Below are 18239 nucleotides of genomic sequence, written 5' to 3'. Positions count from 1 at the left end.
CATACTGCCGAATTATCTAACTTGACGTTGGAGATGGCTAATGGTAGAGAAATTAACATTAAATTAATTGGCAACAGCTCTAGTGGACATTCTTGCAGTCAGCATGCCAATTGCAATCTGCCCCAAAACTTGAGACATCTGTGGAATAGCATTACGTGACCAAACTGCACATTTTAGAGTGGCCTTTTATTGTCCCCACCACAATGTCCACCTGTGTAATGATCATGCTGTTTAGTCAGCTTCTGATATGCCACACCTGTCAGGTGGATGGATTATCTCGGCAAATGAGAAATGCTCACTAACAGGGATGTAAAAAAATGTGTACACAAAATCTGAGAGAAATAAGGTTTTTGTGCATATGGAAAATGTCTGGGATCTTTTATTTCAGTTCATGAAACATGGGACAAACACTTGTTGTGTTTATATTTGTGTTGCATCTGACCTGCATCTGTCAATGCTACAGTCCGCTCTCTGCTGAAGGAAAGAAGACCTCAGATTACAAAGCCCGTCTGTTGTCCACACTGCATTATATCAATAATGGAAAAATATTCATAAACCACACCAAAAAGTATGGTTATTATATGGACAGGTTTATTCAATATAATGATGACCACAGCACAGTGCCTTACATTGAATTAGATTAAACATATATATATTCTTTGGAATTTGAAAATATGTTTAAATATCATTTTCAGTTTATTTCAGAGTTTGCAATGCAAAAGTATTTTGATCAATTCAGTTTTGTTGCTAGGGTAAAATACAGACCAAGACTTCTTTGGTTAGAGTGAAACCTATTTGCACGAAGTGAAGGCTGGAAAATCCATAAAAAAAATGTAATGGTGTATCATTTAAATAGATTGTATGAGCTATTCATTTTAAGTCCTGTATTTACATTATATTAATGTGAACATAAATAGAAAATGTAATTTGGAATAAAAACATTATGGTTTTTGTTCAATCCTTGTCCCCGAGAATATTATGTAGATGACTGCTCCTCCGTTTCTCCAACAAAGAGAGGGGATGTGTGTTGTTTTCTTGAATCTGCAGACAGGGAAAAAAAAGTGGAATAAGTTGAATGGACAACAAAGACTTTAAAAAGGCCAAAGAGAAACTAGCCCCTGTATGACAGCCTATTGAACGAGTTCTGTAGAGGTCTGTGTACATTGAACATGCACCTCCTTGCTCCAGGCCCCTCTATTCTAGGTCTGTGATGTTTTCTACTGCTTTGACAGTACTAAAAAATATATTCCACAGAGCCAGAACCAAACAGTATACAAGAGTCCTGTATATGCAATTGGTGCACAAGTTAATTCTTTATTTTATACAAAGATGAACTCGCTTTTCAGCAATTGTCCAAAGTCCTTGTCCCTTGGGGGGGGGGGGGGGGGGGGGGGGGGGGGGGCATAATTATGTAGCCAATTAACAGAACCAAGGTAGATTTTTTTTTGCCAGCTCCTCCCCCCCCCCCCTTCGTGTTTCCTTTCACGGGCAGTTAGAGATGTGTTCTCACCAGCCAACCCATTACTGCCTCTCCTCCCCATAGCTTTGTCTAGCCTCCTCTTTCTACCGGCTGAAAAGACAAGAGAAGAAAAAGCCATACCCAGTATTCCCTGCTGGGCCAATTCTTCCTCTATAGAAATCAGACGGTTGTATTTAGTCAGCCGCTCTCCACGACTCAGACCTCCCAGTTTGACATAGCCAACTCCCAGGCCTACGACCTGAGGGAGAGAGCGAAACGCACAATGACAACAGTTTACAGGCATAGAGCTCCAACATGCAACTGCTCATCAGCAAGGGAAGGACAAGACGCCGTCAGTTAGCTTTGTTGTAGTGTGAGTACACAATGACAGGCAAACTGTTTATGATATCTCTTCAACAGAGGTTATTGGGCCTTGTAAATACACACACTTGTATTGTCAAACTCGTGCAGAACAGAATACATTCATAATTGCTGAGTTACTGCAATTGATTGTGGGTCGTTCCACGAAATGAGTGCCTTTTGCGTCCCTTGGATATTTTAAGAAGAAATTGTGTGCAAATATTTAATAAAAACATCCTGTTATATAAAATGAAATGCCCTTTAATATAGACCACATTGAATATTCAATAAATCAGATTTTTTATATAATTAGACTTACTAAAGAGCCCATATTCTGCATTTTGACATCTCTCTGTGACTTCTATGAAGATTTTAACCCAAATAGCCCAAACACTTCCACCAAGTTTTCACCATCATTCTAAAGCCCTAGTTATTTAGATGGGAAAAAAATGTTTCAACAACTTTTTTTGTGAAACTTGGATTAAAAAGTTCCTCCCGGTTGCACACAACAAGCTTCCATTCCCCATGTTACAAGGGGATTTATGGCTGATTTAAGATAAAGTTGTCAATCCTGTTATGGTCAACCCCGTTATACTTACTAGGCACTTACTATAGTTATTTTTTTATTTAACCTCTTGTGATGGAAAAATGTGTTTTTAAGAAGTTGAACGTGCTTTTTATGACAAAAAGTAAAAAAATTGGTAAAATAAATCATCAAGTTCCACTACGTAGCCCTTTACACTCGTACAGGTTGAAAATGGAAGATTTGGGAACTGGTAAGCTCCTAAATTGGAACGCAGTGGCTGTCCAGTAACATGCTATACATGACGTCAGAGCTCAGGCTCTACGCTTCATTCACAGTATTCTTGGGTTTTGACTGACAGCCGTTCTGAACTTGGGCACAGCACGCGACAAGATGTTGCCCCAATCCCTCCGACTAATTGGTGAACTTTTGCTGTCAATTAAGAGGACTATGTATTTTGAAAGATGAGACGTTGAGGATTATAATAACCATCCCTTTGAAGTTATACAAGCAAGCCAAACACCCATGAGTCCAAATGTGCACTTCACATTTCCATATCATAAAAATCAGGTCATATACAGTGTCAACATTTATGATCACTATGTTTCATGTAAGATGACATAGTGTCATAACCCGAATGCACTCATGACTCCTTTCTAAACGCACCAAAATAACAATCTGTTTTTTAAATTGCCCCGTATGATCCTATTTTATAACTTAGCTAGTCATGTAGGCAATAGAACAAGTTTTCAAATTATTCCTACCTGACCCAGATTGCGATTTATAATGGGCCGTTTTTGGATTACGTAAACAACAACAGTAATTGTGTGATGGCGGGGACGCAGGGTTGTGTTCCAAACAAAACAACTACAAGTGTGATTGCTCTAGTTCCTCAACAGCACAGCTAGAAGAGCCCAAAAGCACCTTATAGTTGAAGACTATTCTTTAAGTCATAAAAGTGCATTGAAATTATTTAGGAACTGTGCACACTTTGGAGAGGTGTGTGTGGCCAGTTAGTCCTCTCGCTCAAACACGTGCAACTTTTTTGGTCTTATGTCGCACCTACCCCACATTTTCCAGGAATATTCGTATCATGTTACTGAATGTATCCAGAGTATTTTCAGATTTTGTTATTAGCTAATGCGGTGAAAAGTACAGTAAATGTCAAATGCACATAAAATTAACAGTGTAATTTTGTGTCCCAGGTGAAATGTTGTGTCCTCAACTGTGGTTTAAAACCGTTCCCTTTCAAATGCTACCATGCTTATGCATATTATTATCATATTTCTTCTGTCAGAAACATTTCAATTGAGCCCTATCCATATATGCCAATTCCCACGAGTGTAAAAAGTTAAAAAGGCACCTAATTGGTGGAACGACCCTTGTCAGACTTTCCATCAAACAGATTGATAGATAAAGACACAGAGAGAGATAGACATGTAAACATATAGATGTAAAGAGACACACAAAGCCAGGGAGTAGATGACTAAACCTCACCACATCTGAGAGGGCGTCATCACTGCAGGGTTCACCGCACGTTGTTCCAATTATCACTGCACCTGACATACAAAAGGTGACACACACTCAAGTCATTTACTGTACTTGACCAGGTCAATTAATCAACTCTTTACACTATCTGTCATTACAGGGGTTCGTTCCCTCTTGAAATACACTGCATTCCCCAAAATAAACATGAACAAACTAACAAACCTTAGTTTCATATAAACATCAATTTGAGTGAGATCGTAAGAACAAAGGTAATCTCCGAAACCCAGAACTTGAATCTTGCGAAATTGTGTCAGATGCTTGGTTAAATCCTGAGGGGAGACATGCTAGAAGATATACTAACGAGACAAACGAAGCCTCAACCCCTCTAAGTGGAAACTATCGCGATGAATCCTAAACAAGCCCCTCGGCCCTACCATCCTCGATATAAAGGTTGCGTTCCTCTGCTCAGACATTGCATGCATCAACCAATGGTTGCATGCCACGTCATTCGACTGTATCGTTGGGCACCAGATTGCTATAACATATGATGTGGTTAGCTGATACTTAAAATACCTATCCAGACTAGGGTTGAAAGGCGGGAAACCGGTTACAGAGATTTACCAAGAATTACCGCCCAAACCCACCCCCTTTTCCTGGGTAAAATCACTTAGAGAAACCGGTAAATTATAATACATTATTTATATGAACAGCATGACGTGAAATGGAACTGTTAAATTATATGCAATGTCTCAATCTGGATTCTCTATGGCCTCTGCATGATGTACCATTAATGCTCAGGGTGGGAACAGACAGCCCATCTCAGTATGGACCGCAGTTGACAATGCATGTCGACCTATCATCTCATCACGGGAGCTTTTTTTCTTGTGACAGGTGGGCCTACATTTTCTGCAGCATAGCCTATGCTACAGTAATATAAGGACCGAATGCGCCTCTAATTTACACATATCCTTATCTGTCTTTTGGGGGTCACATTATTTGTTTAATTTTAGATAAAATTTTTTTAAACAGCCTATCACTCGAATATCGTTGCTTTAAAGCAATGCATGTGCGAGCACTCTTGCAGCATTTCTCTATCCATCAGTAATAGACAATTCTGTTCAATATATATATATATATATATATATATATATATATATAAATATATATAATATATATATATATATATATATATATATATATATACACAGTGGGGAGAACAAGTATTTGATACACTGCCGATTTTGCAGGTTTTCCTACTTACAAAGCACGTAGAGGTCTGTAATTTTTATCATTGGTACACTTCAACTGTGAGAGACGGAATCTAAAACATCAAAAAAAAATCCAGAAAATCCCATTGTATGATTTTTAAGTAATTAATTTGCATTTTATTGCATGACATAAGTATTTGATACATCAGAAAAGCAGAACTTAATTTTTGTTTTAGATTCCGTCTCTCACAGTTGAAGTGTACCTATGATAAAAATGACAGACCTCTACATGCTTTGTAAGTAGGAAAACCCGCAAAAATCGGCAGTGTATCAAATACTTGTTCTCCCCACTGTATATATATATATATATATATATATATATATATATATTGAACAGGATTGTCTATTACTGTCTTTTACTGATGGATAGAAAAATGCTGTACCAGTCAAAATATACAGTACCAGTCAAAAGTTTGGACACACCCACTCACTCCAGGTTTTTCTATATTTTTACTATTTTCTACATTCTACATGTAGAATAATAGTGAAGACATCAAAACTATGAAATAACACATATGGAACCATGTAGTAAGCAAAAAAGTGTTATACAAGTCAAAATATATATTATATTTGAGATTCTTCAAAGATTCTTCCCTTTGCCTTGATGACAGCTTTGCACACTCTTGGCATTCTCTCAACCAGCTTCAATTAACAGGTGTACCTTGTTAAAAGTTCATTTGTGGAATTTATTTCCTTCTCAATGTGCTTTAGCCAATCAGTTGTGCTGTGAAGGTAGGGGTGGTATACAGAATATAGCCCTATTTGGTAAAAGACCAAGTCCATATTCTGGCAAGAACAGCTTAAATAAGCAAAGAGAAACAACAATCCATCATTACTTTACAACATGAAAGTCAGTAAATCCAGAACATTTCAGTAGGATAAGTTCATTACCAGCCTCAGAAATTGCAGGCCAAATAAATGCTTCACAGAGTTCAAGTATCAGACACATCTCAAAATCAACTGTTCAGAGGAGAATGCATGAATCAGGCCTTCATGGTCGAATTGCTGCAAAGAAACCACTACTAAAGGACACCAACAAGAAGAAGAGACTGGCTTGGGCTAAGAGACACACGAGCAATGGACATTAGACTGGTGGAAATCTGTCCTTTGGTCTGATGAGTCCAAATTTGAGATTTTTGGTTCCATTTTTGGCTCCGCATGTATGGTTCCCACCATGAAGCATGGAGGAGGAGGTGTGATGGTGTGGGGGTGCTTTTCTGGTGACACTGTCAGTGATTTATTTAGAATTCAAGGCACATTTAACCAGCATGGCTACTACAGCATTCTGCAGCGATACGCAGGACAATGACCCAACACTCCTCCAGGCTGTGTAAGGGCTATTTGACCAAGAAGAAGAGTGATGGAATGCTGCATCAGATGACCTGGCCTCCACTAACCCCCGACCTCAACCCAATTGAAATGATTTGGGATGAGTTTGACCGCGGAGTGAAGGAAAAGCAGCCAACAAGTGCTCAGCAGATGTGGGAACTCGTAGAAAGAGGAGGAAGGGAGGCGCTACTAAGGTACACAATAGTAAATATTGGTAGATAGAAGGTGCTCTTTGGTAAAAGGGGTAAATTGGTCATCAAAAAGAAAGGAGGACCAAGGCACTCTTCATATAATTATTATGCCTTTATTAGTATGGCATGTTCAATTGAAACAATTTTTTTTTTAAACAACGCATTTCGGCTGCATGTGGGTGTGTCCATGCAGCCCGAAACTTGTCGGTTTAAAAAAAAAAAGGTTTCTATTGAACATGCCACACTAATAAAGGCATTTTAATTAATTATATGAAGAGTGCCTTGGTCGGCCTTTCCTTTTGATGTGGGAACTCCTTCAAAACTGTTGGAAAAGCATTCCAGGTGAATCTGGTTGAGAAAATGCCAAGAGTGTGCAAAGCTTTCATCAAGGCAAAGGGTGGCTACTTTGAAAAATCTCAAATATAAAATATATTTTGATTTGTTTAACACTTTTTTGGTTACTACATGATTCCATATGTGTTATTTCATAGTTTTGATGTCTTCGCTCTTATTCTAAAATGTAGAAAATAGTAAAAATAAAGAAAAACCCTGGAATGAGTGGGTGTGTCCAAACTTTTGACTGGTAGTATATATATATATATATATATATATATATATATATATATATATATATATATATAAATATATCAGACACTATATATACGGTGCATTCGGAAAGTATTCAGATTCCCTTGACAGAGATGTTAGTTCGGGTTCAAGTCCGGGCTCTGGCTGGGCCACTCAAGGACATTCAGAGACTTGTCCCGAAGCCACTCCTGCATTGTCTTGGCTGTGTGCTTAGGGTTGACACCTGTTGGAAGATTAACCTTCACCCCAGTCTGAGGTCCTAAGCGCTCTGGAGAAGGTTTTCATCAAGGATCTCTCTGTTCTTTGCTCCGTTCATCTTTCCCTCAATCCTGACTAGTCTTCCAGTCCCTGCCACTGAAAAATATATCCACAGCATGATCCTGCCACCACCATGCTTCACCATAGGGATGGTATGGCCAGGTGATGAGTGTGACGCTTGGCTATCAGGCCAAAGAGTTCAATCTTGGTTTCATCAGACCAGAGAATCTTGTTTCACATGTTCTGAGAGTCCTTTAGGTGCCTTTTGGCAAACTCCTAACGAGCTGTCATGTGCTTTTACTGAGGAGTGGCTTACTTCTGGCCACTCTACCATAAAGGCCTGATTGGTGGAGTGTTGCAGAGATGGTTGTCCTTCTGGAAGGTTCTCACATCTCCACAGAGGAACTCTGGAGCTCTGTCAAAGTGAAAATCAGGTTCTTGGTCACCTCCCTGACCAAGGCCCTTCTCCCCTGATTGCTCAGTTTGCCTGGACGGCCAGCTCTAGGAAGAGTCTTGGTGGTCACTAACTTCTTCCATTTAAGAATGATGGAGGCCACTGTGTTATTGGGGACCTTCAATGCTGCAGACATCTTTTGGCACCTTTCCCCAGATCTGTGCCTCGACACATTCTTGTCTTAGAGCTCTACGGATAATTCCTTTTACCTCATGGCTTAGTTTTTGCTCTGACATGCACTGTCAACTGTGAGACCTTATATAGACAGGTGTGTGCCTTTCCAAATAATTTCCAATCAATTCAATTTACCACAGGTGGACTCCAATCAAGCTGTAGAAACATCTCAAAGATGTTCAATGGAAACAGGATGCACCTGAGCTCAATTTTGAGTCTCATAGCAAAGGGTCTGAATACTTATGTAAATAAGGTATTTCAGTTTTTATTTTGAATACATTTGCACTCATTTCTAAAAAAATGTTTTTGCTTTGTCATTATGGGGTATTGTCACGATCGTCTAATGAAATAATGGACCAAGGTGCAGCGTACGTAGAGTTCCACATGTTTAATCAAAATGAAACTCACAAAAACAATAAAGAAGAATAAACGATACGTGAAGCTCAAGCAGTACTCAACAGGCAACTACACAGAAAACAAGATCCCACAAAGCACAATGGGGAAATGGCTGCCTAAATATGATCCCCAATCAAAGACAAAGATAAACAGCTGCCTCTGATTGGGAACAATACCAGGCCAACATAGATATATACACACTAGATCACCCACCCCAGTCACACCACGACCTAACCAAAATAGAGAATAAAAAGGCTCTCTATGGTCAGGGCATGACAGGAATCGGCGCAGGGAAAGGCTCCGGCCATGGAGCTGGAGGTTTCGGACCGTTGCAGGAGATTCCGGACTGTGGACCGTCGCAGGAGGTTCCAGACTGGGGACCGTCTCAGGAGGTTCCAGACTGGGGACCGTCTCAGGAGGTTCCAGACTGGGGTCCATCTCTGGAGGTTCCGGACTGGGGACCGTCTCTGGACGTTCCATTCTCGGGACCGTCTCAGGAGGTACCGGACTGTGGACCGTCGTTGGAGGTTCTGGACTGGGAACCGTCGCTGGAAGCTCTGGACTGGGAACTGTCGCCGGAAGCTCTGGACTGGGAACTGTCGCCGGAAGCTCTGGACTGGGAACTGTCGCCGGAAGCTCTGGACTGGGGATCGTCGCAGGAAGCCTGGTGCGTGGGGCTGGCACTGGTGGTACCAGACTGGTGACACGCACCTCAAGGCGAGCGCGAGGAGCAGGCACAGGATGTACCGGACTGGGGGGACACACTTCAGGGAGAGTGCGTAGAGCTGGCACAGATGGTGCCGGAACGATGACACACTTCGCACAGCGAATGCGGGGAGCTGGCGCAGGACGTACTGGGCTGTGGAGGCGCACTGGAGACCTGATGCGTAGGGCCGGCACAAATTGTACCGGAACGGTGACACACTTCAGGGCGAGTACGTGGAGGAAACACATGCAAAAGCAAAGCAGGCAAAAGCAGTCCCCACGTTTTATGTACTACGTCATTAAATGGTGTACTACGTCATCAATTTCGTATGCTATGTTACATCCTGCAAAAATTACAATGATTATTTATAGTTTTTATTCGTATATATTACGAATCCATTTCGTACTATATGTTCCGAATTTGTTGCGTTTAAATTCCTGGAGTGCATCTCTAACATGGACAGATTTTAGGCACTTACCAACTCGTCGTCAAGTGTTGCTGACGAAATTCCAAGGGTGACTTCAAGAGTACCGGACCAAATCTGAACCAATCATAGACATCTACAGGTAATTGCCAAAATAAAGGATACACTAACATAAAGTGTCTTAATAGCGCGTTGGACCACCATGAGCCATGACAAGCTTCAATGTACCTTGGCATAGATTCTACAATCGTGAAGGGCATGAGTTATCGAGTACTCAAATATACAAATGGATGTCAAAACTCAATCTTTAACCAGAGATTACATTTTTGTGCTTTGTGGCTGCCCGAATGAACGAGCAAGTGAAATGTGGTCCCTATTCTGTGTCTGGAGCTCTATTGGAAGGATGTGACACCATTCTTCCACAATAAATTCCATAATTTGGTTTTATTGATGGAAAACGCTGTCTCATGTGCCTCTCAAGAATCTCAAGTGTTCAGTTGGGTTGAGATCTGGTGATTGAGATGGCATATGGTTTACATCATTTTCATGCTTATCAAACCATTCAGTGACCACTCGTGCCCTGTGGATGGAGCATTGTCATCCTATGGGGGCATAGCCACGGTAGCAAAAATAACGGCCAACAGAATGGCCTGTTCAGCATTTTTATACATGATCCTACGCATGGGATGTTAATTGCTTAATTAACTCAGGAACCTCACCTGCGTGAAGCACCTGCTTGCAATATGCTTTGTATTCCTCATTTACTCAAGTTTTTCCATTATTTTGGCAGTTACCCGTATGTTTCACAAGTTGACAGCACAGTACAGTAATGTACAGTAAAGAAAAGTACAGTACAATACAATACACCAGAACACATTAGAGTACAGTAAATAAAATAAAAGTCAAATATAGTGTACTATTGTACCCTACTATACTCTAATGTATACTCTGCTGAACTAAACTGTACTATACTGAGTAAAACTCTACTGTCCTATACCATACCAACACGTACTGTACTATACTGAATAAAACTCTACTGTCCTACACCGTACCAAACCATACTGTACTTTACTGAATAAAACTCTACTGTCCTATACCGTACCGTACCATACCGTACTGCATTGTACTCCACTCTCCTAAACTGTCAGGCACTGTACTGTGATGTTCAAACTTGTGAAACATAGCGTAGACGTCTATGATTAGTTCAGATTTGGATCTGATCTGCACCGACCAAATTTTGTTGGGGCGGAGCTCATTGGAATAAGTGTTCGTTTCCATTCATAGGCTTATGTGCGGCTGCTCGGCCATGGAAACCCATTTCAATAAGCTCCGGACAAACAGTTATTGTGCTGACGTGGCTTCCAGAAGCAGTTTGGAGTGTTGCAACCGAGGACAGACAATTTTTACCTGCTAGGCTCTTCAGTACTCGGCGGTCCTGTTATGTGAGCTTGTGTGGCTTACCACTTGTTGCTCCTAAACATTTCCACTTCACAATAACAGCACTTATAGTTGACTAGGGCAGCTCTAGCAGGGCAGACATTTGACAAACTGACTTGTTGTTTGTGGCATCCTATGATGGTGCCCCTTTAAGTCACGGAGCTCTTCAGTAAGGCCATTCTACAGCCAATGTTCGTGTATGGAGACCGCATGACTGTGTGCTCAATTCTATACACCTGTCAGTCATAGGTGTGGCTGAAATAGCCAAATTCACTCATTTGAAGGGGTGTCCACATACTTTTGTACGTATGATGCACAGTATGTAACTGTTACTGAGAATGTTATTGTAGTTGAAGTGGTCTGTTGGTTTATTCTGTAGGTTTGACTACTATGAACGTCATCGCTGCTTTTGAAAAAGCTAACATAAGTCCATGTGACATATATAATATATATATATATTTTTTTCACCTTTATTTAACCAGGTACTTGACTTGACTGTATGCTTGTTTATTCCATGTGTAACTCTGTGTTGTTGTTTGTGTCGCACTGCTTTGCTTTATCTTGGCCAGGCCGCAATTTTAAATGGGAACTTGTTCTCAACTAGCTTACCTGGTTAAATAAAGGTGAAAAAAATATATATATATATTATATCTGTCACATGGACTTATGTTAGCTTTTTCAAAAGCAGCGATGACGTTCATAGTAGTCAAACCTACAGAATAAACCAACAGACCACTTCAACTGTAACACAATAGTAAAAAAAGAGTCTATATACAGTGTGTGCAAATGGCGTGAGGAGGTAAGGTAATAAATAGCCCATAGTAGCGAAGTAATTACAATTTAGCAGATTAACACTTGATAGATGAGATAGATAGATGAGCAGATGGTGATGTGCAAGTAGTGATACTGGTGTGCAAAAGAGCAGAAAAGTAAATAAAAACAATATGGGGATGAGGTAGGTAGATTGGGTGGGCTATTTACAGATGGACTATGTACAGCTGCAGCGATCGGTTAACTGCTCAGATAGCTGATGTTTAAAGTTAGTGAGGGAAATGTAAGTCTCCAGTTTCAGCGATTTTTGCAATTTGTTCCAGTCACTGGCAGCAGAGAACTGGAAAGAAAGGAGGCCAAAGGAGGTGTTGGCTTTGGGGATGACCAGTGAGATATAGCTGCTGGAGCGCGTGCTACGGGTGGGTGGTGTTATCGTGACCAGTGAGCTGAGGTAAGGCGGAGCTTTACCTAGCATAGACTTACAGATGACCTGGAGCCAGTGGGTCTGGCGACGAATATGTAACGAGGGCCAGCCGACTAGCGCATACAGGTGGCAGTGGTAGGTGGTATAAGGGGCTTTGGTAACAAAAAAATTAATATTCTGTTGCAATCTTCAGCTAGCTTCTCTTTCTTATATTAAGAGGCTTGAAAAAGTATTATTGTGACATAATGCTTACTTCAATGAGAATGTATGTGCAGTTGAAATTTGGCCATAGAATTAATGACTGAAAAAAAAACGTATTTTCTGTAAATTACGTATTTTCAACGTCCGGAAAATACGTATTTTCACCTTTCATTCAGCACCTAAAATGCACCGGATTTCAATGTCTGGAAAATATGTATTTTCAACGTCCGGAACATACGTCTTTTCGACATCCGTAGAATACGCCATTGCACCTTTTATTCAGCACCTAAAATGCACCCGACTTCAACATCTGGAAAGGACGTCTAAAAGATTCATCCAACAGAATCCATCAGAGCAACCATGTATGTCAGCGTGTGAGTAAACTCACCCCATCCTTTGGTAAAAATCCTTAGTTCCATCTCTGTTGTATACACTGTGTCTATTCAGTTTTGATGTTATGACGTCAATTAATTTAGGTCAATCAGGCCAATATGTAGGCTAATTCCACTAGCATGGATTTGACATTCCCTCCATAAAACTATGCATACTATACATTTGACTTACAATAGGACAATGAGTCATGTATTAGTAAACAATAGCTCTATGTAAAACTGACTCCATCAGTGGCTCCCTTACCTTTGTTCTCTGTGGTGACGTGGATCAGGTCGGTGACTGTGGTCTCATTGCTCTGATTGAGGATATACCCTCTGACCCCTGGAAGAGATGGGGCGTCTTCCCGTGAGCTGTGACACTGGGGCTTGAAGGAGATGTCAGAGAGCAGGCTACACGAGGCTCCAACCACACTGCTCAGTCTCTCCCACTGCTCCACATCCTTACACAGGGGTCACATACCATGAGCTTCTACAAGCACATTTGTACTCACCAACGCATGTCTTTCGTTTACTGCGGTATTGTGTTCAGAGCTGTGTTCCCGTCTTACCTCTTTTCGCAGAGGATCGATCAGAGCTACGACTGCTGGGTATTTACTAATCAAAGCCTCATACATGTCCACTAGTTCATCAGGAGACTTGGGTGTTCCTGTAATAACTTCATACTTTCCTTTTGGCTGTAGAGGAGCCAAGACAGAATTAATACATAGAATTGTACTCATTGTGCAAGGACACACTGCATGTTTTAACATTCTGTTTACATACATAGTCCATTAGGTTGTGAGCAGCACAGTTTACTGCTAAATGGATCCCCTTTCCAAGTGCCAATCCAAGATTGTTAGATGCTTCAGTAATTAGATCGAGAGGCTGCTCAGGACGCTCATACCCAACAACTAAAGCTCCAGAGTCAGACACTGTTGGCAGTACAGGCTGGAAAGAGAGAAGGAATGTTTAGTCAGCCACCTGGAAAGGAACACAAAGTGTCATTGTTAATAATATACCTATATACACGTATGTGGAGAGAAGTGCTGGATCATCTATTTTCAGTTTGATAGTGCAACTAGTGCTTAACCATAAACAGACGGCATTGAATTGATTCAAGCCGTGAAAAATGTACGCTTTCATGTAAGGTATACAGTGCCTTCAGAAAGTATTCACACCCCTGGACTTTTTCCACATTTTGTTGTGTTACAAAGTGGGATTCAAGTGGATTTAATTGTAAAAACACAAAACAGTCTGTAATGTCAAAGTGGAATAAAAAATCTAAGATTTGTAAAAAGAAAAAAAGAAAACACTTAATTTATCTTGATTAGATAAGTATTCAACCCCGAGTCAATACATGTTACAATCACCTTTGGAAGTGATTACAAATGAGTCTTTCTGGTTTCTGGTTGTTGATCATTGCTAGACAAGCATTTTCAGGTTTTGTAATAGATTTTCAAGCAGATTTAAGTCAAAACTGTAACTCGGCCACTCAGGAACATTCACTGTCTTCTTGGTAAGCAACTCCAGTGTAGATTTGGCCTTGTGTTTTATGTTATTGTCCTGTTGAAAGGAGAATTAATCTCCCATGTCTGGTAGATAGCAGACAACCAGGTTTTCCTCTAGGATTTTGCCTGTGCTTAGCTCCATTCCTTTTCTTTTCATCCTGAAAAACTCCCAGTCCTTAACGATTACCAGCATAACATGATGCAGCCACCACTATGCTTGAACATATGGAGTGGTACTCAGTAATGTGTTGTATTGGATTTGCCCCAAACATAACATTTTGTATTCTGGACAAAAAGTGAATTGCTTTGCCACATTTTTGCAGTATTGCTTTAGTGCCTTGTTGCAAACAGGATGCATGTCTTGGAATATGTGTATTCTATACCGACGTCCTTCTTTCACTCTGTCAATTAGGTTAGTATTGTGGAGTAACTACATGTTGATCCATCCTCAGTTTTCTCCTATCTGTACCTTTGTAGTGACTGGGTGCACACTATCCAAAGTGTAATTAATAACCTCACTATTCTCAAAGGGATATTCAATGTCTGCTTAAAATATATATATATATATATATACAGTGCCTTGCGAAAGTATTCGGCCCCCTTGAACTTTGCAACCTTTTGCCACATTTCAGGCTTCAAACATATAGATATAAAACTGTATTTTTTTGTGAAGATTCAACAACAAGTGGGACACAATCATGAAGTGGAACGACATTTATTGGATATTTCAAACTTTTTTAACAAATCAAAAACTGAAAAATTGGGCGTGCAAAATTATTTAGCCCCCTTAAGTTAATACTTTGTAGCGCCACCTTTTGCTGCGATTACAGCTGTAAGTCGCTTGGGGTATGTCTCTATCAGTTTTGCACATCGAGAGACTGAAATTTTTTCCCATTCCTCCTTGCAAAACAGCTCGAGCTCAGTGAGGTTGGATGGAGAGCATTTGGGAACAGCAGTTTTCAGTTCTTTCCACAGATTCTCGATTGGATTCAGGTCTGGACTTTGACTTGGCCATTCTAACACCTGGATATGTTTATTTTTGAACCATTCCATTGTAGATTTTGCTTTATGTTTTGGATCATTGTCTTGTTGGAAGACAAATCTCCGTCCCAGTCTCAGGTCTTTTGCAGACTCCATCAGGTTTTCTTCCAGAATGGTCCTGTATTTGGCTCCATCCATCTTCCCATCAATTTTAACCATCTTCCCTGTCCCTGCTGAAGAAAAGCAGGCCCAAACCATGATGCTGCCACCACCATGTTTGACAGTGGGGATGGTGTGTTCAGTGTGATGAGCTGTGTTGCTTCTACGCCAAACATAACGTTTTGCATTGTTTCCAAAAAGTTCAATTTTGGTTTCATCTGACCAGAGCACCTTCTTCCACATGTTTGGTGTGTCTCCCAGGTGGCTTGTGGCAAACTTTAAACAACACTTTTTATGGATATCTTTAAGAAATGTCTTTCTTCTTGCCACTCTTCCATAAAGGCCAGATTTGTGCAATATACGACTGATTGTTGTCCTATGGACAGAGTCTCCCACCTCAGCTGTAGATCTCTGCAGTTCATCCAGAGTGATCATGGGCCTCTTGGCTGCATCTCTGATCAGTCTTCTCCTTGTATGAGCTGAAAGTTTAGAGGGACGGCCAGGTCTTGGTAGATTTGCAGTGGTCTGATACTCCTTCCATTTCAATATTATCGCTTGCACAGTGCTCCTTGGGATGTTTAAAGCTTGGGAAATCTTTTTGTATCCAAATCCGGCTTTAAACTTCTTCACAACAGTATATCGGACCTGCCTGGTGTGTTCCTTGTTCTTCATGATGCTCTCTGCGCTTTTGACGGACCTCTGAGACTATCACAGTGCAGGTGCATTTATACGGAGACTTGATTACACACAGGTGGATTGTATTTATCATCATTAGTCATTTAGGTCAACATTGGATCATTCAGAGATCCTCACTGAACTTCTGGAGAGAGTTTGCTGCACTGAAAGTAAAGGGGCTGAATAATTTTGCACGCCCAATTTTTCAGTTTTTGATTTGTTAAAAAAGTTTGAAATATCCAATAATTGTCGTTCCACTTCATGATTGTGTCCCACTTGTTGTTGATTCTTCACAAAAAAATACACTTTTATATCTTTATGTTTGAAGCCTGAAATGTGGTAAAAGGTCGCAAAGTTCAAGGGGGCCGAATACTTTCGCAAGGCACTGTATATATATATATTTTAAGCAGACATTGATATATATATATATATATCTACCAATAGGTGCCCTTCTTTGTGAGGCATTGTAAAGCCTCCCTGGTCTTTGTGGTTGAATCTGTGTTTGAAATTCACTGTTTGACTGATGGACCACACAGATAATTGTATGTGTGGGGTACAGAGATGTAAAAACTATTATTGCACATAGACTGAGTCCATGCAACTTATGTGACTTGTTTAGCAGTTTTACTCCTGAACTTATTTCCAGTAGTCTTGCTAAGGCTTTGACATGTCAGGTCTTCATTTTTAATTAATTAATAAAAATAGGTTAAAATCGTAATTCCACTTTGATATTATAGGGTATTGTGTTTAGGCCAGTGACATAAAATCTCAATTGAATCCATTTTCAATTCAGGCTGTAACACAACAAAAGTTGGAAAAAGTAACATTCAGATAACATATCTAAACTCAGCAAAAAAAGAAACGTCCTGTCACTGTCAATTGCGTTTATTTTCAGCAAACTTAACATAAATATTTGGATGAACATAACAAGATTCAACAAATGAGACATAAACGGAACAAGTTCCACAGACGTGACCAAATTGAATAATGTATCCCTGAACAAAGGGGGGGTCAAAATCAAAAGTAACAGTCAGTATCTGGTGGCCACCAGCTACAATAAGTACCGCAGTGCATCTCCTCCTCATGGACTGCACCAGATTTGCCAGTTCTTGCTGTGAGATGTTATCCCAATCTTCCACCAAGGTACCTGCAAGTTCCCCGACATTTCTGGGGGGAATGGCCCTAGCCCTCACCCTTCGATCCAACAGGTCCCAGACGTGCTCAATGGGATTGAGATCTGGGCTCTTCGCTGGCCATGGCAGAACATTGACATTCCTGCCTTGCAGGAAATCAAGTCCAGAACGAGCAGTATGGCTGGTGGCATTGTTATGCTGGAGTGTCATGTCAGGATGAGCCTGCAGGAAGGGTACCACATGAGGGAGGAGGATGTCTTACCTGTAAAGCACATCGTTGAGATTGCCTGCAATGACAATAATCTCAGTCCAATGATGCTGTGACACACCGCCCCAGACCATGACGGACCCTCCACCTCCAAATCGATCCTGCTCCAGAGTACAGGCCCCGGTGTAACACTCATTCCTACGACGATAAACGCGAATCCGACCATCACCCCTGGTGAGACAAAACCGCGACTCGTCAGTGAAGAGCACTTTTTGCCAGTCCTGTCTGGTCCAGCGACGGTGGGTTTGTGGCCATAGGCAACGTAGTTGCCGGTGATGTCTGGTGAGGAAGTGCCTTACAACAGGCCTACAAACCCTCAGTCCAGCCTCTCTCAGCCTATTGCGGACAGTCTGAGCACTGATGGAGGAATTGTGAGTTCCTGGTGTAACCCGGTCAGTTGTCGTTGCCATCCTGTACCTGTCAAGCAGGTGTGATGTTCGGATGTACCGACCCTGCGCAGGTGTTGTCACATGTGGTCTGCCACTGCGAGGATGATCAGCTGTCTTTCCTGTCTCCCTGTAGCGCTGTCTTAGGCGTCTCACAGTACGGTTGCAATTTATTGCCCTGGCCACATCTGCAGTCCCCATGCCTCCTTGCAGCATGCCTAAGGCATGTTCCCGCAGATGAGCAGGGACCCTGGGCATCTTTCTTTTGGTGTTTTTCAGAGTCAGTAGAAAGGCCTCCTTAGTGTCC

General features: G+C 41.1%; 1 protein-coding gene across 1 annotated transcript in view; it reads right to left on the bottom strand.

Annotated features, from left to right (window-relative positions):
* Positions 1-595: 595 nt before the first annotated feature.
* The window catches only part of LOC139381656 (enolase 4), a 39124-nt gene continuing 21480 nt past the window's right edge, over positions 596-18239 (bottom strand). Inside the window, exons 8-13 of the mRNA XM_071125338.1 lie at positions 13606-13770; positions 13392-13517; positions 13088-13283; positions 3840-3901; positions 1601-1718; positions 596-1041 (exon numbers count right to left, since the gene is read on the bottom strand). Of these exons, the coding sequence (XP_070981439.1) occupies positions 977-1041; positions 1601-1718; positions 3840-3901; positions 13088-13283; positions 13392-13517; positions 13606-13770 (732 nt within the window). The 3' untranslated portion in view covers positions 596-976. The remainder of the gene's footprint in view (positions 1042-1600; positions 1719-3839; positions 3902-13087; positions 13284-13391; positions 13518-13605; positions 13771-18239) is intronic.

The sequence above is a fragment of the Oncorhynchus clarkii genome, chromosome 23, assembly GCF_045791955.1.
Source record: "Oncorhynchus clarkii lewisi isolate Uvic-CL-2024 chromosome 23, UVic_Ocla_1.0, whole genome shotgun sequence".
NCBI classification, from domain to species: Eukaryota; Metazoa; Chordata; class Actinopteri; order Salmoniformes; family Salmonidae; genus Oncorhynchus; species Oncorhynchus clarkii.
The sequence above is the reverse complement of the archived record's forward strand: the minus strand, read 5'-3'. Positions and strand labels throughout refer to the sequence as shown.